The 20,770-nt window shown below is 40.5% G+C and overlaps 1 protein-coding gene across 4 annotated transcripts; it reads right to left on the bottom strand.

The window, feature by feature from the left end:
* Positions 1 to 1,882: 1,882 nt before the first annotated feature.
* On the bottom strand, positions 1,883 to 20,586 carry LOC105212705 (platelet binding protein GspB). Of its 4 annotated transcripts, none has more exons than XM_054232487.1 (7): positions 20,525 to 20,586; positions 15,061 to 15,553; positions 12,029 to 12,478; positions 9,066 to 9,206; positions 3,982 to 7,763; positions 3,821 to 3,917; positions 1,883 to 3,755 (listed from the first exon to the last, which is right to left on the bottom strand). In XM_054232487.1, the coding sequence occupies exons 2-7, from the start codon at positions 15,301 to 15,303 to the stop codon at positions 3,684 to 3,686; spliced, it is 4,785 nt and encodes a 1,594-aa protein (XP_054088462.1). In that variant the 5' UTR covers positions 15,304 to 15,553; positions 20,525 to 20,586; the 3' UTR covers positions 1,883 to 3,683. The 4 variants fall into 4 exon arrangements, with proteins under 4 accessions (XP_054088462.1, XP_011183169.1, XP_011183171.1 ...); XM_011184867.3 differs by having other exon boundaries at positions 20,393 to 20,571; XM_011184869.3 differs by having other exon boundaries at positions 9,066 to 9,185; positions 20,393 to 20,571.
* Positions 20,587 to 20,770: the final 184 nt, after the last annotated feature.

The following is a 20,770-nucleotide window of genomic DNA, read 5'->3' as shown; positions in this document are numbered from 1 at the left end:
GCTATTAGAGAGCGCAGTTGGTGGTGGTTTATCTAAGTGAACCCGAAACTCGGAGAAATTTCTGTCACTGCTCTCTCCGAATTCGTTACACTGTGAAAAATTATTTAAAATAAATATTTTGCAAAATTGCAGCACTATGGTCAAACGCTGATTGTCTTGGGATTTTACAGTTGGGGCTTGAGCTCCCAAAATGGACAGTATCTCTTGATACTATTTTCTACACATAATAGGTTTCATTATTGAGTTTCTCTCACTTAACTTCACTGTTATATTGAAAATGTAGGACGATTCGGTCAAACGACTGATCAGATATTATTAAATCCACTTAATGCACACTCAGTGATCTGCACATTTGTCTGTTCTATCGTTCCAAAAGTGCCACTTGCCTAGCTGTCTCGTACAAAGTACAAGTCGTAAACAATGGATTAATTACCACTTAGTACTTGAAGTGCTCGGCACAGGTCTTTTATCAGTCAGTCGGTGATCATTACAAGTTGGTGCGACTACAACTGTTTTAAACCGTCAAATCAAAGTTATTATCTCTATCTATGTATCCACATACATACATATGTACAAATGAGTACTTTTCCAACAACTTTGTTGTTGCATGTTGCAGTGGTTCCACGGTAAGGGGGTTTATGTAATTGTTGACACATATGCACCCACACCGGTGAATTGTATGTACATTTATGGTAAAACTATATAGTATATACGATATGTAGAGCACCTCGTCGTTGTTTAGCCGTTAAGTGATTGATTACGAAACCTCTTCAGGCTGTCAGCGCTGTATGATACGAGAGCACAATCGCTCAAGTGGCGAAAACAAAATACTTGCAAATATTTTAAGACGATCAATTTCTAAATTAATGTGTTTTCTTAGATATTTCAAAGAAAGTTTGTGATTATTCTAGTCGATCGCTTGTTTCCTCATTTATTTTTAGCTGAAATAATTAGCCCTTAAGTTAAATTATATACTGTCGACTGTCAGAAATGAGCAATCTGTGCAGATCACATTGGCGCTGATACAGTTTTGCAGTAAGCAAAGCGATTCACGTATAATTGTGTTATAATAGAATTATATGCATCTACATAGAATAGATACTTACATACATATATTCTTCTTCTATATATGGTATGTATGTGAAATTGCAAGTTTGAGATTTTCGATTTTTTGCATGAAAACTCACGTTTGTGGAAAATTTTTACTTACCCGAAAGCAGTGATGTTATTCGCGCAATTCCGTCGTTTCGGCACGATAACTTCGTCAAAATCATCCAGCTCAGAGAAGCAAATACGTGAAGATTTTTGAACAATTTCCTTTTCCTTTTTTTTTTTTTTAATTAAACGCTCTTTTTCATTTTTCATAAATATTTAGTTGTATTTGTCATTTAATGTTTTTTCTGAATTATACTTAAATGTAGTATATAAGTTTTATATATAATAATGAAGTGCATGAATTCAATTACTTGCATATTATAAGTTCAAAATTTTGAAGCGTTTGCTTTACTTGATTTTTTTGGTTTGGATTTTAACTAGAAATAAATAATAGTAAATACCGTTCAATAAGTCATTATTGGCGTGATTAACTACATATTTGTCATCGCTTTTGGAGGTTTTTTTTCATTTATTCTCGGGTTGATACTTAGTTGCTCGCGCATACGATTTCTCATTTGATTTATTTTTCATCCATTTATAATTTAATATATATCATACATATTTAAATAACCTTAATTGATAATTAAATGCATTTCCAACAACTTAACCAATATGTGTATGTATGTACTCGTATGTATGTATGTATTTTGTCTGCACTAATTCGATTAACATTTTCATTATTATTGTAATAATTTCAAAAGGGGTTTCAAGGACTCCATCACCATACACATGTCTTTAGTTTGAAAGGATTTTATGGTGGTGCGGATAAGTGATTTCGTAATTCGCAAGTATGATCCATCAAATTTGTTGACTGACCTATTAAAAAACGTTCTAATATTTATGATCGAATCGAATTGTTGACTAGATTTACAAAACTTTAACAAGCATTTAGTTCAATTTAGAAACACGAAGCTAATTTTATGATTTGAAGAAGGCTTTCGAAATACACGAAATTAACAGAACACCTTATTTCATTACTGACAAATGCTGTTCCTTGAAATTGGGGATATGTTAGGAAAATTTGTTCAGAAATGGAAATATTGAGGTAAGGTTGTAAGATAATTGAGATTGGTATCTTATAAAGGGAAATCTACGCAGATTATTACGCCGAAATAGGGTTAAAGAAAACCCAGAAAATCAAGCTAAGTTAACTCGATCATAGAGGGCGGGGGAGGAGTTGTGTAGATTTGATAATTTTCATTCTAAATTTTTTATTCAATTCACAAGTTTTTATTTGAAGCCTGTGCTATGTACGTTATTTGTTTAAATTTGAGTGAGCGCTTATTGACGCCTAGTACACATTCGGATGCTCGTACATTAACGCTACATTCAATTGGTTCAACTGGTTATGTATAATTTTACAAAAATACATGAATAAACATCTAGAACTTTGAATAGGATCTCTTTTGCTTATACTCTATTGAAAACAACAACAACAACGCTTACTTATTGATATTTCTTCTCAAACAACTCTATCAGTTACCTCACAATTCCTAATCCTAAATCCTAAAGAACCCATTTAGTAATGTCATAAGAAGATCTCAAATCTTAGTTTCAAATTCCATTTGCTGCTCTCAAGATAAGAGATACTATGGTATTCTTGTTTTTAATTCATTGAAGCTACTTGTGGGACTAGACGCGAATGCGTTGGAAAACGGTTCATTAACAAGGTAAACATTTCTCGAACATTGAGATATTGCCAATAATTTTAATTTTCGAAAGGGTTACGAAAGTGAATATTTCAAAGTATTTTTTTGCCCGTTTGGTTTTAGTGGTTTTGCTGCACACCAAAATTCATTAAAATTCTCACTAACTAAGCTAATTCCATATACTTGTCGGCAAGTAATCGGTTCAATATGTATATACTCGTATGTATGTATGTATGCAATTTGAATATGTATTTATGTATGCATATACTTGTAGTTGTAGTAGTTATAAATATGTATGTAAGCACTAGCTGATTTCATATATGTATGTATGTATGTATAGTGATTAATAACCTCTGATATTAGAGCCTAAACAATTTGCATATAAGAAGTCTCTTTGTTCACAAGAAAAAGTATTCGATTTTCTATGTCACGCAAGGAACCCGGCACAGATAGCGACAGGTAAACAAAAACAACAAAATGCAATGTTTACTAATCAAAATAATGTCTCAGTGTTCCTTGGTTGTTTAAATTCAATGCAATTGAAGATATATGACTTATAAATATTTTAAATGATTTAAGAAGAATTAATCCTCAATTAGAAGCATTTTATATAAAAAAACATTAACATATTTTATGTATCCAGTCCTTCAAACAAAATCCTCAAAAATTTAACTATTTAAATGTAGATGTATAATATAAATATTTTACTAGCTGTTCCTGAAGGAAATAACTACGAGTTAAAACTGCGCTAACAAAACAGAAAGGCATTCGAGTGTTATCTAAGTAAGCTAACGTTTTCTAATAAGAATAAGAAATTTTGATCAACTTAATACGCGTTAAACGAGAACTCAGCAAGGTGCTGTTGAATCGCCAGCTGCCTCACTTGCGATTGTCTGGGAACTTTCTATTCCGGGGACTGTGCGAAACATCGCGCCGCGGAAACTCTTCCAACTGTAAACAGAAAGCACATATTCGTCAAGCTTTGATTGTAAATATCAACTTGTAGCTATAAATACTTTGGAGGAACTCCCTTTCGAGCGACTTGAACTTGCTCGTCTCATCGGCACGTCCATCTCATCGTCCGTATAACAGCTATACTCACGCGATGAATCACTAAAACAATTATGAGATAATAGTATATAGATGTACATTGGGAAGTTACAACGACGCTAATTACCTTGGTTCAATTCCGTCTTGCGTATCGGGATCCAGTAATGGCAGCATATCCTCACCTTGCTGCAGCAGATCAACACTAGTTATGGATTTGCTGCTTGTCACACCCTCCACCTCATCGTCGCCAGCGGCCGCGCTCGCGTTGTCGTCCGCCACAGCGCCGGCGCCGCCCTCGCGCTTGGCTTCATGACACTCACACTGGCAATCTTCCGGCTTCACATAGTTGTAATGGATTTTGCCATCCATTGTCACATCAGGTTGTGCTGGTTGATGATGGCCATGTCCATGACCATGTGCATGTGCTGGGAGCTGCGCTGCATGTTGAACACTCGATGTGGTGGCATGAATTCGATTGCTGCTGCTGGTTGTAATAACACCATCTTTGGGTAATGCCGTGATTCGTTTTGGTGGCTTGCGTTTTTCGGGTATATTTTCGAAATCTATCCAGTGTCCGGAGAGTTTTCGTTGCGTTGTTGTGGTGCCCGATGTTGGTGTAATTTGTGTCTGCGTGGTTTGCACGGTAGTTGTTGTCGCTTTGCTCACAGCAACTTTGGTTTTGATTTCCAATTCGGGTTGTGTCTGCTGCTGCTGCTGCAGCAATTGTTTATTGGAGTCTTTACGTTCCAAATTAGACGCAGTAGCGCGAAGACCTTCTTCGGCAAACTCAAACCATGATTTGCCGCTAGTATTAGATGGTCGTCGAGGCGACTTTGCGCTTTGTCCTCGCTCTTTTGTGGAGTCTTTACGTGGCAAACTGATACGTAGTTTTTCTCCACGAACTGGAACTGAACCGCTAAGTTCATATGTTTGTTCCTGAGGTGTAACTATTCCGCAATATTCCTCTAAGTGTGAAGGATTAAGTGGTGTAGTTGAGCGCGGTCGCTCCACAGGACATGTTTTCAATTCCATGTTGGCTCGATCTTTCATAGGAACAAGTGGTACGCCATGTGCGCGTTCCTCGGGTAACGTGGTTGGCACATAAGGAAGTTCGTCAAAAGACTCTTGCGACACCAGTCCTGTACTTTCGTGATCTTCAATAGTACCAACATGACGGGGCAAATGCCGACGCTTGGGGTCGGCTGCAGCGGACGAGCCACCAGCAAGGTCAGAGTCTCGTTCACTCTCAGAGGATTCAACTGGTTCATCGGTTGAAGGCATTGATTGTCTTTCGGTTCCGACATGTTGGCCATGTGAGCGGCGTGTAGGTGTAGAGGTTCTTGGTGGTTTAACAGGCGTTTGTTTTCCGGAGGCATCTACAGGGGACTGGGATTGTGAGCGCGGCACTCGTTGCGTGGGTGTTGGCGAACGACTTGCAGCTACGGATGGAGCTGTTGGAGGAGGTGATGGTGAAGGAGCTGTAGATGGTGGTGGTGGTTGAGGCAGTGTCGGTTTACGTTGCTGATGTTGTTTTGGTGGTTTTTGATCGTCACGCTGTTCTACGACAGGCACAACCGCATCCTCCGTACTGTCACCACGTTTTGGTTCAGAAACACTTTGCCGTTTAGGTTTTCGCGGCACATTCTCATGGTATTTTTTACGTACATCGAAGTTTTCCAAGTAACGTGAATGCCGTTGATTTAAAATCCCCCCACCGGCATCTGCATCCTCCTCCGATGTGGAGCGTGATTTTCTCCGCGGTTCCTCATGCGATTCTTTGCGACGCATGACAACCGCAGTTACAGTAGTCTGCACAATGGGTTTTTCATCTTCTGACGTGGAAATCGATTTTTGCCGACGAGCTGCAGCTTCCGTAGAGGTCCGCCTATTCGGCGGTAATTTCGTAGGCTCTTTAGGTTCCTGTATTTTTGCTGAAGCATTTAGTTCGACTTCTTCCTCTGAGCGACGGATTACAGTGCCTTGTCTATGTAAGGTCTCTGAGACGGGACTTTCTGCTATTGTCTCTTGAACTTGCTCTGACAGTTGGCTAGACTGACTTTCGGTCTTAGAAATACTAAATTGTGTAGAAAATATTGGATCCTGACTACCTGAGCCTAAACGTGTGGTGAAAAGCAATCGACGCTTTTCTTTTGTGTGCTCATTTTCAGGCTGAATTTGTGTAATGTTTACATTAACAGTAGCTACGGTTTCAACGATCTTCGTCTCGCTAACACTATCCACCGAAGGTAACCGATGAATTTCAGCCTCCGCTGCCATACCATTTTCCTGCACAACATTTTCTTTAACATTGGCCAAATTTGAACGAATATTGACTTTTATGGCACTGGCGTAGCTAGTTTCAGAACCAGCTGTCTCCTGTGAGTCCTGTGAGCTATGCTTGTTCACTTCTAGGCTCCATGTACGTTCTTTATTGTCATCATCCTGTGAAAGTGTATGTATTGCATCGAGATTTTCGATACGTTGTAGTTTTTCCACCTGTTGCGAACGTGGCTGCGATTGGCCACTGCCTGAAGATCCACTTCCAGAACCCTTTCGAGTGCCTACTGGTTTTAAAGCAGCAGCGGCTGCAGCAAGTTGACTAGCAGTTATAGCAGTTGGAACTGGACGCATCGGCTCTGCATTGAGTTGTTGTATACCGTGCAATAGTTTACGAGCCTCCTTTTCTTCTGGTGGAGTGTGAAGAGGTATGTGAATCACGCCTTCCACAGGTTCATCGTAATAACGTAATCTACTAGCAGGACGAGATCCACCTCCAGTGGTAGTTGATGATGGGGTGTGTGATTTGCTGCGCATTTGTTGCTGAAGCTCATGTCCATCGATTGGGGAAGAGCTCTTCGAAGATTTGGCGTCGGCGCCTGCATTACTGCCACGTTTCCCCGGTTTGAAAATCGCTAAAACGGATTTTTGTTTGCTTGGTGTAACGTTCTGTGACTGCGGCGTCTGACGTTCTTTACTTTTACTACGGGATCGTGAACGTTCACGGGGTGAATCTGGTGAGTCTTTCCCGCCTAGTCGAAAAAGCGAACTAAATGAACTCTTTCTTGAAACTGAAACTGTGGCTGGTGAAGGTGAACGACTACCATGTGTCTCCTTCGTCAAAACGCCGTGTCGCGAGGGTTTAGGACTGGCTGTTGGTGTAAGTCGATTTTCATCCACAGCGGTTCGACCTAAACTCAGTGAAGCAGGTTTCTTTTGACTGCGTGAATAAAGCGGTGCAATGCTGTTTGGAGCCTCCACGACTTTCTCATGAGGGGCAATACCTTTGTCATCATACATATAGTCTGGCTTCAGGTTAATGCGTATATACTCGGTACCGCCTGGTGTTTTTCCAATCACCATTTGCCCCGGGCTTTTACTACTTCTCCGCTGAGCACCCATGGTTGGCTTTTCTACACCTGCAGATGCAATAGCTACAGCATTGGGTCGCTCCACTTTCTTAGTGATTTTCATTGGCGGTTTAGCTTCACCGTTTGATAGCGATGTCGGCTTCTTCTTCGGTGAACTCTCCACTGTAATACCTTCCGCCAACACTGCCTGTGTTGGATCGTGCTTACGAGACAGCAAAACTTGCTCAAGCAGTTCAACAGTCGGTGGCTCAATAGTAGTTAACACCCGGCCGTCCACTACATTTTCCAACGGTTTTGGACCACAAAAGGATGTCTCTAAAAGCATGCGATGCGGCGAAGGCGAACGTGAAACGCCCGACACCGCTGAGAGCCTACTCACAGCCGAACCCTGGCTACCAACGCTGGATATGCGACTTGTGCGTCCGGAAATACAAAGTAATGCAGCGACCTCGGAGCTGGCTGAGTCTTTTCGCTGGTGCTGCTGCAAATAGCTCTGATGATCGTCAAACTTGAAGATGTGCGGGGAGGAGCGTTTCGCTTGCTGAAAATAAAAATAGGATGAATGCAACAATTGTAAACAGCTAATCAAATAATGAGTAGTAAAAGAGAAGAAAAGAAGAAAACTTGAGAGTAGTAGGCGACCACCAACAGTTAAAACTCGACGACACAATGCCTTGGAGTGTGTTATGATGCTCTGTCTGTGATGGCAATTGTTGAAGAATTATCACAACTCTGAGAAAGTTCCGAGCGGTACTCGACGACTGCTGTGATAAGTGAATTAAACGGATGAAGAACAGAAAAACGTTACTGTCTTATTCAATTATGGACAAACAATATATTGCGATGAGCAATACAACAAACCAAAGAGTGACTGTCAGAAGAGTGTTTACTGAAGGCGGAATTAAATTATGAATATCTTCATAAAGCCCACTTGAGCTGATGGGGTTATTTTTACTCATAAAACTGTGCACGTTGAGGTCAATATGTACGAGTTGAGAAGCAATTGCAGTCCTGCAGTATAAGTACCCACAATCTTGATAAAATAAGCGCTCTTGTAACATACATACATACATGGCACATGTGACTGACGGTTGTCTACGCTGCTCACCATATGTTCCCAATATTTATACTTTTGTATGAGTGGCCGTAATGCAATTGCTGGATATGGGACTACTTAGAATGGGGAATTAGCACCCTTTATAGTTTTTTCAGTGGAATGAGTGGCGAATACAAACCACAACGCCAACAATAACGGTGCCACCATAAAAATTCACAAAATGAATCCGTTCGAAGGCATACTACAACTATGCCATTCACTAAATTTCTCCAGTGCTAACCTACATTTACGAGCCGCAGCGAGGAGTATATGTCCTACAATGTACTTGTGTTTTGCAGAGCAACGGCAAGCATGAGAGTTCCAAAGAGGTTTTAATTTTCAATCGAGCTGTTGGCCATATTGCATAGTAAAGTAAAGTAGACCAACTGGTTCTAGGACGTGCATATCGTCAGAATCATTGCAATATCTGGGTGATTTTTACATACACAATGGCCCTGCGATATTTTCGGTTTCCTCCTCATACAGATGGGTAAAGTTATGTTAACATATGTATGTTATGCTCTAATTACGGCTGCAGCATGATGTGTACAACAAATACACAGAGTTTAAAGATCGAACTGCTTTCCTTTTGCCGAGTTAAATCGATTTCGTACACAATTTCAGATTTCTGAATTTTCAACGTCGGAGCAACCTTTCTTTTTTGCCTTACCTTAAAATCGTCCTGCTAACGGTAAACGAGTTCTTGAGAACGAAAGATTAACAATATGTTTACGTGAATGGAATTACCTGCTGTTGCATTTTCTCTTGCTCCTCCTTCTTCTGCTCCGGATCCATGAAGTACAATTCCTCGGTGGAGCTCCGCAGCTCCAGTGCGCCCTCTTCGCGAAAGCCCAGTCCGATTGTTTCCTGTAGGGTGCCAGTGCCAACCTTCATTTGATTATCATTTTTATTGCAACAAATTTTCAACATAAAATCAAAACGTAACAACAATTTGGACAAACAAAAACAACGACAATTTTTGTGGAATTTAATGGCAGTTATTCACATAGCGGCGTGAACCCAAAAGTATGCAACGAAAGTGGAGTGTGGATCAGTGGGTGACGGAGCGTGTACCAATTTGCACATAAAACAAGGCGTATGAAGGACGTGTATATGTATATTTAATAAAAGCGATGAATAGACGCATGTAAAGGGAGAAGAAGAAAAAGAGAAAAGCAAAGAAAAATTTACTTTCCAAGTGTCAGTGTCGAAAGTGATTTACACACACACACATACACATTTTTTATGCACGCGTGCCTTTCTAAACTCCTCGTATGTGTATGTGTGTGTGTGTGTGTGACGCGTTTGTATTCACACTTATGTATACCAGGTTTAAAGCACTCGCGAGCATAGATGTGTTCGCGTTGATGCTACAATGCTTGCGCGTGTGTATGTGTGTGTGTGTGAGTGTGGCATTAGTACGTGCATACATTAACTGCTTTACAACAATAACAATAATAATAATCTACTAATCCCATGCGACGTTACAAAATTATCAGCTGCGTTCTGACAGATGTATGGCCATTGAGTTGTGGCTGCAGAGGGGCAAAGGGATGCGGGTGCGCAATTAGTGGGCATTCAAATGTGTGCAGTAACTCTGAGATGAGGTGCTGGCTGTATATTAATGTTTTTGTGTGCGTACTTTTGATAGGCTTGAGTGTCGCAGAAATCCGAGAAACGTGGCAATTTTTATGACGTCGTAAGCAAATTAAGTTAATTAAATTAAATTTATGAAGTCAAATTTGCTTTGCTTAAAGATGGCAATTACAAATATTCATATTTTAAATGAGTCAGGGAATCAGAAGGTGCTGATTAAAAGAGTTGGAGAGCTAAAGGGTTTGTTATGATTAATTACTTAATTTTTGTATATTTTTCGTGGCGCCTGCCGAAAAAGAAATAATTCCAAAAAATTAAATTCGACTCCTACGATACTTATGGCAGTGCTCTCATTTACGCTTCAGTCAAAAACAACTTTCCTAACTGCTGAGTGCTGCTGCAGTGACTGCCATTTGAGTGGGTCGTGCACTTTAAACTTCATACAAATTCTTGTACCCCCACACAACAAAAACTCTGCGTTAATGCGAGAAAGATGTTGATTTTTTTTTAATAAATGTGCCGTTTTTTGCTTTCTTTCGGCTCTTGTGCATTGCATGTACGAGTATGACGAGTATGTGTCCATTTGTTCGCTATTAATTTTAAGAGCTGCTGTAAAACTTCAGCAACAGGCAATGAAAGTCGGCTATGCCTGTGCGCTCCACCCGCGTCGGCGTGCCCCCGTTCACCACACAACACCAACACAAATGCATTTACTCACTCATTGTATTCGCTGTCCGTATGTGTGTTTATGTGCCGTCAGGGTGGTGTTGGTGCGCTTTCGCCGTCAGCCCGGCAAGATCTATCACATTTAAGGCACTCTCTGTAAAACAATCGTCCGAAAACAATTGCTGAAAGTGAGGGGAATGCAGAGCGCTGGAGCAAACAACAAGTGCAGTGACTGGCACATCAGATTGTTGTAACTCGTACTTGCCACTAACAACCAAGGTAGCAATAACACAACCTAGCAGTTCACTATAATAGCTTGTCATCCTGTTTTTCCACGTTGCGGAAATTTGGTTTTTTTTTAGTTTTTGTTGTTTCTTACTTCGCTATTGTTTTCACTATAATGTTTGCTTGACATTGGTTTGAGAACCGTCGAATGAGTTTGCACATTTGTAAAGTGGGTCACAGTAACTGTTTCTTGACACATTCCGAGAAAACAATCGCCAATATATCAATATGTGTCAAAAGTTCACGTTATGTAAACATATTCTTGAATATAATTTTCGCAAAAGATGATGTGGAATGACATTTTAAAAAGCTACTCACAAAATCCATTGGGTCAATTTCAATGCTGCTAGCATTCCCATATTCATTTCAGTTTTTAACGGTAATTAAGCAACTTTTACTGAAGAAGAAACTGTAACTTGTCAGCTTTCTTCCATGATCTCATTTCTTCTTTGAAAACATTTTCGGAAACTACGATTTTAGTTACCTTCATAAATGTACTTGCTGCACATGCGACTTTGTCACTAATTTCTTCTAAATCTTTTGTGAAATTGACAAGTTAAGTACAGTTTGTATTAAACCCGCTCTTTTTCTTTCGACCTGCCTTGTTCTATGCACTGATTGTAGGTGGTCCACTTTCTAGCTGAACTCATTAACCTACAAAATGAAAAGAAGAAGAAGAAAGGTGTACGAAAACTGAGGCACATTCAAATACATATAGCCTATACAAATGCTAAAGCTATTGAAGAAGCGAATAGCTGATGCAGCTCAAAAACGGTGCATAAAAGAATATTGGAGGGTAAAGGATGCTAGAAAAGTGCTTTAATGTTGGTGGAGGTGTTGTGAATAACTGAGTGAAGGCAGCAACAGGAAGTAAATTCAATAATGGCAGTTAGACATAAATGTGTGCTTTTTTATGCGACGTGACACGATGTGAGTGTTTAAGAGTGAAAATGTGGCGATAATTATTGTAAGAACGAGGGAAAATTTCAAGCAGCAACTGCAAGCAAACGCACACCCGCTCGCCCTGTTAGAGGTAGTAATTCTAGGGTACAGCCTAACTGTCCGGCCGTGCACACACCCACAACTACACTCATGCACATTTACATAAACATACGAATACATACATATATATTTACAAATCACATTGCTCGCATTATCATCACCTGTTCGAACACATTCTCCGGACTGCTTTCCCGGCTATCCTCTTCGTGATGCGACGACGACGATGCACGACTCAGCTCAATGCGGGGCGTGGAGGGTGTGGCAAGCGTAGTGGCTCCTTTGTACGCGCCCCCCACTCCAGCCGCCAGCTGCTGATGCTGCGCTTGTGGCTGACCAACCGAATCACCGCCACCTGGTGCGACTGCGACAGTGGTGGTGGCGGCGGAGACAGTCGCCTTTAAAGGAGGTGGTCGCTTCGTGTTGTTGCCATCGCCTTTCGATCTACTGCTTTGGATGACTGCAGCAGCGGCAGAGCTGGCGTCTGTTGCAACTACACTGCTTCCCGGCACCGATACGGCTATACTAGGTTGTTCCAGTTGGGCATTTCTCGTTTTCCCCGTTGCGATTGCTTTGTCCGCAGCTGTTTTAGTAATGTGCTCGCGCGGCTCCATCTGTGGTGAAGGGAAATATGAGTTCAAAAAAGTAAAATAAAAACAAACATTGTGTATTTTAATGAGTCGTTAATTGGAGATCAACTTATAGCGAAGTACATAATTAATGTGTATTTATAAACTTTAGTTCGCTGCAGATGTGATAAAGTCACAATTTATAGAGTACTAAATGAGGGGGATGAATGTGATAGATTTAAGGGGAGCGTTGTCCGAAATAGTAGATTTCATATGTCTTTAAATAGTGCTATACTTTATTCTTAAAATTAAATGAAAAATGATTAGAGTATTTATTACATTCCAATAGTTTTTAAATCAGCCACAATTTCAATAAAATTTCGCCGGAACACTCATATTTATACAGTATATGGAGTAACTTTACTTTTCACAAAAAGTTTTCCAATACACTTTCAATTCCAAAACACTTATGAGTGGTGCTTCCGATGTTGTCAGTGCTTCATACATTTCAGCCTTGAGCATGTCAGCCAATGCGGTATTCAAAGGCACGACATAATTTTATTTATAACACAACGCTACCACATAACTGCGCAGAGTTTTTGTAATCAAATTGATTTCCTTCACTTCCGACTGTCGAAGCCTTCGTCGAATTTGAAACTTGCCACAACTGAAACTTTGCAATTTAATTAACTGTCAAAGTACAATACACCGTTAACAGCACTGCAACTCACACCCACCGCCGGCAAAATTCACTGAATATATGTTCAAAAGACACTTTTGCCACTTAATTCAGCATATTTTGCCATGGAATTTTATTTCATCGAAAATTTTATGAGAAATGTCTTCGCAGACTCCCAACCGTCATAAGCGATTTTTTCACATCTCACTTAACTACCCAAGTAGGCCAGTTTAGAGGTACAAAATTTTACAAAAACATCGTCTCGTCTTGCCTCGTGCAGATTGTTCGACCCCCGACACGCTCATCCGTCATTGTCTTGTCTGCTTTCCTAGACGGAGGTGGACGAACCACAAATTTTTTGAAAAAATAGCTTTCATCTCTTGTAGCCCTTTGCAATTTTCATTATTTTCACTTGCCAAGCTTTTTAGGCAGGCAGTAAGCCTTTCAAATGTATGAGGCTTAACAATTCACTAATGACTTGCTTTGCTCGCTGCCTTTTTGTTGTTACTGTGTGGGTATTTTCAGCTCACATGCACGTCCTTTTGCACTTGAGCTCCTATTAAAGCCTTGGATTAGACACTGTACCGAGCAACGGGTTTAGCACTGCTTAGGCGCCCAAATCTATGCACTTGAAATAATTTTCACATAATTTTTATTTCTTTTAAACAAACAATTTGGTGAATATTGCTGGCTGCCTTAAAAAGGATTGCACGCGCACGACAAATTTATAACTTCAGTTGTTTTTCAATTGCAGGGTACACAAAAATTTTCTTTCAGCACGAGCACATTTTTCGACACTGAAGCTCTGTGTAACCCTCACCACACGAAAAACCGATTCACGCATGTAACGGGATTAAGCTGCAGGGTTTAGTATATGCAAATATTGTCGATTGCATGTGTGTTTGTTGGCAATTTAACTGTCTCGATTTAAATTTTATTGGATTTTTGATTAGTTCAGATGCACTGCTTATGCGCCTAAAAGCAGGCTATTGGTGGAAATATGCTGGTACACATACCGCTTTCACAGTAAATATGTGCGGCGGTGACGAAGGAGGTGGCAATGAGGTTCACCACTTCCAGACGAGCCCAACGACTGCGATTCCTGTAGCTGCTTCACGCACGTACCGAACACCAACTGACAGCCAGCAGCTTGTCAGCGGCGACGACAACTTGTCTGGCGACTGGGCATGCGAGCTTTGCTGGGAAGCCTGTGAGCTTTCCGAATACACACCTGCTGACGACGAGCGAAGCTTTAGAGCTTACACAGAGCCGCGGCTGGCACAAGCAATTGTCGGTCGGTGTGTGCACATCACACACAGCTGTTGGCTACAATGCCTCGCAAGCTTTTCTGTTGAACTCACGAGCTTTTGCTCAGCACAATGTCAGCATTTTGCGCGATTGCTGAAGAGCGATATAAATATTGTGGCCGTGCAGTAGAGAGAGCATGCAGTAAACCTTTTGTTTACATTCGCATGTGACAACATGCTCCGCGGTTCATTGTTTTTGCTTGGTTTGCGGTGGCCTTCCCGTTTTGACAACCGCGGGCACGTGACTTTGAATTCGAGTGACAAAAAGCGTTGGGACGCGCGTGTGCGTATGTTCGAATCGCCGATGACTTGTTTACACACAAAATATAATTTAAAGTTACTACACTTCGCTGTTTGAAGCGAATAGTTTGTACCTGCGTTCGCAGACGCACTGGCGTCGATGCTGCGTCGATGACACACACTCTGGCGTTTTACCATTTTTTCCAAGACAAGTTCGGACTTTGAAGTTTTTTGTGTTTGTGCAATGTGGATTATGAGTATATGAGTGACTGGCGTCGATGCTGCGTCGATGACACACACTCTGGCGTTTTACCATTTTTTCCAAGACAATTTCGGACTTTGAAGTTTTTTGTGTTTGTGCAATGTGGATTATGAGTATATGTAAATGTAAACAGACTTACCGACATCTCGCCATTGCTGTGGATGTCCTTGGCAAGAGTTTCATGTTCCTGCGACGCGCTGAACTTCGTTGAACCCAAGAAAGGCGCTGCTGCTGGTATAACCGTTGCCGCTGTAGCCGAACTGCTGCTTGTGATGGAGCTTGTAGTGCTGCTGTGAGTCGCAGTGGATGCTGTATCCTCAAACGACTTCTCGAACGATGCAATTGGCGCGGCGCCAAGTCGTTTCTGTTTTCGCGCATCCATCTCGGACGCGAACTCACTTCTTGATGGTTATGACTTCGATTTCGTTGATTTTACTGTAAGATTTGTAGTTAGATTGCTTGTGTTGGTGTCGTAAATCGGAATGTTGTCCGCATAAATGCTGCGTTTTATAGTTGACGGTTGTGCGTGTCGAATGAGCAACATTTAGGTCATAGCTTTGTTGTTCTTTTTCTGTTGTCACTTGTTACCGTAGTCACTAACTTTTCATTCAATAATTCATTTTTATTTTATACTGAAATGCAGAAAAAGGTTTAACGTAACTAAAATTTTTTACATTTTGTTTTATTATTTTTTCTGCACTTTGCTAAACCGCTATTCAGATTGATTTTTAAATTTTTTTTTTGCATTTTATTAAATGCAACCACGTCGTTGTTTTAGCACACCCGCATTTATTTATTTTTTATTTTTTATCAGTCACGTCTGTTGTCCCTTTGTTGCTTCAAGCGCACTGAACTGCACGCTAACTACCCGAATGCCCTTGAGGGCAATAAACTCGAGGTTATTACCAAAGTGTTGGCAACAATGCAACAAGCCAACCAAGTCGCCGCTGTGTCATGCAACGGATGTGCATATAAAAACATGGTGGCAAACAGTGTTGTCCACATAAATAAATAAATATAAGTAAATATGAAAAATTTTTTTGCTTGTGAAAATAATAAAAAGCCACGGAACGTCATGCGCTTGGTCGTAGATTTGGCTCTCCATGCCTCCTGCTACGCGATCGCATAAGAACGCACTGTTCAGTGACATATTTGCATACGTAACAGCGTACCCTAAGGACCATTAAGCTCTGCCTTTTGGCGGCGGGACAGTTCGTCTAGTTTTTTGGCGTTTGAGACAAGTTTAGTTTATGGATACAAAGTTTAACAAAAACTGATTAAAATGAACTACAAAAGGCTGAACATAGTTGCGGTATAGCGCCTATGTCTCCTAGAACGGAAGTTGCTGACAGCGCCCTTTATGACTAACGTTCCCTGTAATATTAGTTTGCTGTTCCTTCCTTGGCACAAGGAATGCATTAAACGGTTGCAAGACTGTTGAGAATTATGTTCGAAGTGCCGCATCAAGCTAGGTTGTAGCAACACTACCAACAACTGGCTGCTCTAATTTTGTCTATAGTTATTAAAACCATTTTCATTTCCTCACTGCCACTTCATAACGACCAACACAAATTTTCGCGCAACAATGCCAATTGTTCGACTACCCCGCAAAGTATGCTTTGAGTTTGTGTAAATTTACTTTGCAAATCAAACTGTTTACCTCGTCGTAAACTTTAACTAAACGCCATTGACGTGCTTGCCGAACCCATAAGTTGCTCTGCAGACCTCATATCCTCATAACTGTATAAATACATATAACCAATGTGGTTTAATTACAATAGCAGCCATGAAAAATTGGCGTTGCCACTGAGTTTGAAAACTGTGGGATATCGGAAGCGGAACCACCAAGCTGCTCAAGGTTGGCCGAAATACGTGACGATTTGGCGATAACTGCGAAAAAGTTTGCAGCCAATGGCATCGTGAATCAAAATTATTCTTTTACGCTTTTGTGACTTTGATTGCATGTTATAACGGCGCGACCAGAGCTCATTATTGGAGCGACGGGGCGTATGAGCAACATAAAACTCTGCGGAATAAGCAAGGCTAAGTCATGGGCACGATTATATGTATCTATTAAACCAATTAGCCTCTAAAATGCAATAAATACTCTATCGTTACATTCTAATCCTGTATCCAGTATCATAAATTCCTCGACAATAACAGATGATAATGTTTATAAGCAAAGCAGCTCTTGGCGCTTCAGTCACACACGCTGTCAGTTGGCTTTATTATATTGGTCTCCTTTACGAGCCGAGCAAACACCAAATCGCCGAATATTCGAACACCTTCTAATGACTCTTATCTCGCCATTACTATTACTATTTTGTAGTTTAGCGTGTTAATATTGCTGCTTCGGCGCAAGTAAATTAAGTAAAATTAATTGGTTTTTAATTGTTATGCCAGCCGCACATGCGAGCCGTTTTGCCACTAAATAAGCTGGCCAACGAATCAAAATCGATTACCACTACACTGGCTGTGTGGCAGGTGTGTGGATGTATGCTGCTAGATCAATGACCACAACAAAATGGTGGAAAATGGGTCAGCAAGTTATTTATTGCGGATAATAGCTGTGCGAGGTGCGGTGGCAAGACTGCTCACAAACTTACGTAAGGTTAGTTACGGACAAAGCGCAAAGCTCGAGTGCACTAGTGTAGTTTACTGGTCTCCATAAAGAGTGGAAAATTTAGATCAAAGATTTGTTCTATCTTTTTTAAACAGTTAAACACTTTATAGTAAAGAAAAAATAACGGTTTTTTTTCGAAAATAAAGTTGTCTGAAAATACTCCCAATGAAAAGTGTATTAGATGTCATAATAGCGACATGGAGACCCTTTACCCGCCTGTAACAATATTAGAATTCACAGTGACATCATAAAACGTGTAACTGTCAGTTAGTTGAAATATAAGGAAGCCAGCAATTGTAAGAAGTTTAAGTTTTCTCTCCTGACATTTTGCTTATTTTAAATTCATGAATTACATAACTCAATTGCCGTTTATTGGCTTGAATGTGAGTTACTTCAATTCAATGACTGGCTGCCTGACTGACTAACTGACTCTCACGCTATTCCACACAAATAGTTAACGGCACTTCAATTATAAATATTTCTCAGAATGATCAAAGCTTTACGATTAGCCCCGACAATAGCCAGCGCCGTCGCACGTCAACGACAACAACTGAGGCATAACTTCAGCGCAAGCCGAAAATACAACAACCTAAAATTGCTTTGTGTGCAAGTTAATATCGTTTAGTAGTTCTCGTTGATACTGTTATTGTAATATACGAGTAGTACTTGTGTGGTGGTGCTGTGGTGGGCGTCGAACAGTAGAGAGCCCTTTAATGTATTAGTTAAACGCTAAATAGCCCCAAAACCTCATTTAATTACATATACGAATGAGCTTTGGTGTGCGATGACCCTGTAGGGAATTTGTTCCTAGCCTAACTTCTTCTAAGGTTCCAGGTTCGATGCCAGTTTCGATCCATTTCTCGACCTATCGCTATGAAATCTTCCAAAAAACAACTGTCGAACCCGTTGTTATCGGTTATTTTTAAGATCTTCAATCTCGAATCTCTCTCAAGTAACCAACTGAAACGATTGTTAACGTGAATACTCTGTTTTAAAACGGTTTGAATTCGTTCTGCTTTAAAAATGTCCTACAGTGTACTTAGATATGTATCTATATATGAAATACACACACAAACAGCTACAACTACATTGCCGCAATTGTGGCTTTAAGTGCTTGCAGAGACAATACTCGTACATAGAATGACTCGCGCAGCGGGGGCGAGCCAAATGTGTCATGTAGTATTCGATTTGCGATGCACGAAAGCGACAGAGGCCAACATGTTTGTAACGATCCGAGTTGTTATTGTTATGTTCGATTGCATAGTTGCTTGGTGCAGCCCATTGTCTCTGCGCCTGCTGCTATGCTACACAATACACACGTACAATGGAACAACTGAATTGTTGTATGCGTACACGAACCGGCTTTCTAGCCGAGGTGGGTGTGTGGGTGTCGTCTGCGCACACAAGCCCACAGGCAATACCTATTTGAAAGACTGCTGCCAACCATCCCCATTTCGGCATTTGTCGCGACCCATAACAAAAACCGAACAGAAATAGACGAAGAAGAAAAACGTTTGCAACATGAATATATAGACAGCGAAGGAAATGTTTGCTGATACGGCTTACTTGTAAATATCCATTACGATAGTAAAAACCAAATACAACAACAATGAGGGCTCAAAGCGCACACACCATGTTCCTACAAACCATTGTTTTTCTGTTTGTGGGGGTGTGCGTGCAGGGGGTGGTTCTGCTATGGTACGCTGCCATCGAAATATTAATGAACATTTTCATTATGAAATAATTTTTGCTGTTTTCTCCAACAACAACGGTCGTTTTACATACATGAGTACATATGTATGTTTGTGTGTAACTGAATTTATGCTTGCCGTGTGAGGAATGTAGGCACATTCTTGCTTTTCAAATAACTACTAGTATAATATATGTTTTTTATGTACGCAATAGTGAAATGCTCATACATATTCATGATATAATATATATGATTATTTAGAAGTGGCACTTTTGCTTTGCTCCGATTCTTGAGTGCTGTTTTTTTTTTCTTCTTACGTATGCGCCTTTTTCAGCTGTCGCTCACGAAGCAAATATGTATGTATGTATTTGTTATGCTTTGTTGTAATTCTAATAGTACCTTTCGCTCATTGTGTTCTTTGTATTTTGTTCTTGTTCTTCTTGCACGCGCTGCTACGCCGAATACGTTTGCGCTTGTTATTTTTGCTTATATTTTAGGTTAGCATGCCAACCGGCAACTCGTTACGGCGAACCGTCCCGCTGTCATCCCCACCCACAGCCCCATCTCGTGTCGGCGGTCGCATAAGTCACCACTGAAATACTGAGAAAGCGTGATGTGAAGGCATTTCAGTGGGGTCTGCCTTTTTGCGATGTCTCGATGTTTTAGTTTAGTTTTTCGTGTGTTTTTTTTTTTTGTGTTTGGTACAACCAGACTACAGACAACAATATAGTTGGAAACACACGCACAGCAATTCAATTGCGTAAATATATACGATTTTCTTTATATACATGTGTACATATGTGTTCATGCTACTATAACCGCATGTATATCGTTGTACCGAATGGAGATATGCGCCGGAAAAACTGAGGAACTGAGGGGGGAAAGTGCAGAAATAACAAGAATACCTTGAATTGGCATGAACTGAACTTAAGTCGGGAGAATGGTATAGAAAACTTTGATAACTTTGACTTTCATTATATAAGATTCCATTAAAATTATTACATTTAATTAAGCATTTAGTAATGCATTCGGTGAATTTAAATAAACAAAGTATAGAGCAATGCAGTGTGATACACATTCACTATGATTTCACTGTTTCAATCAGCGTTGTATGTACATACATATGTATATATAAGGAATCACCGTGTTCTTACATACTTTTGGCCGAAAGAAAGCTCTTTTCAATTAACGATACACAAATTTAACTTTTTCATTTCACATTTCTCTTTCATTTTATTATTTTCACAGCAGTTTTGTGCTAAATGTTGATATCTTTGAAGGGACACTGACCGTTGACCGCTAACACGCAACCGTTCGACGGCACAAAGGTATTCACACTTCCATTGCCAAATTAGAAATACTTGGCGCTGCGCCTCTGTGCGACCGCCTATTTAGTATGTATGCTGCTCCGGCTCGCTGCAACATGTTGGATGTTGCATGTTTGCTAGTCCCACTTCTAGCCATGGCCGGCAGCAGTCGCATACAGCTCTTACCTCGTTTAGGAACCGTCGCTTGCACTTCGGCACTGCGACAACA

Source organism: Zeugodacus cucurbitae, chromosome 5, assembly GCF_028554725.1.
Source record: "Zeugodacus cucurbitae isolate PBARC_wt_2022May chromosome 5, idZeuCucr1.2, whole genome shotgun sequence".
NCBI lineage: Eukaryota > Metazoa > Arthropoda > Insecta > Diptera > Tephritidae > Zeugodacus > Zeugodacus cucurbitae.
The sequence above is the reverse complement of the archived record's forward strand: the minus strand, read 5'-3'. Positions and strand labels throughout refer to the sequence as shown.

Bases quoted from the DNA above. Each gene is read 5' to 3' on its own strand.
- LOC105212705 (XM_054232487.1), bottom strand. From the start codon at position 15,303: ATGGATGCGCGAAAACAGAAACGACTTGGCGCCGCGCCAATTGCATCG. The intron at 9,207-12,028 runs GTGATGATAATG...AATCAAATGAAG, and splicing joins CGGAGAATGTGTTCGAACAG to GTTGGCACTGGCACCCTACA. The intron at 3,918-3,981 runs GTAATTAGCGTC...TAATTGTTTTAG, and splicing joins CAAGACGGAATTGAACCAAG to TGATTCATCGCGTGAGTATA.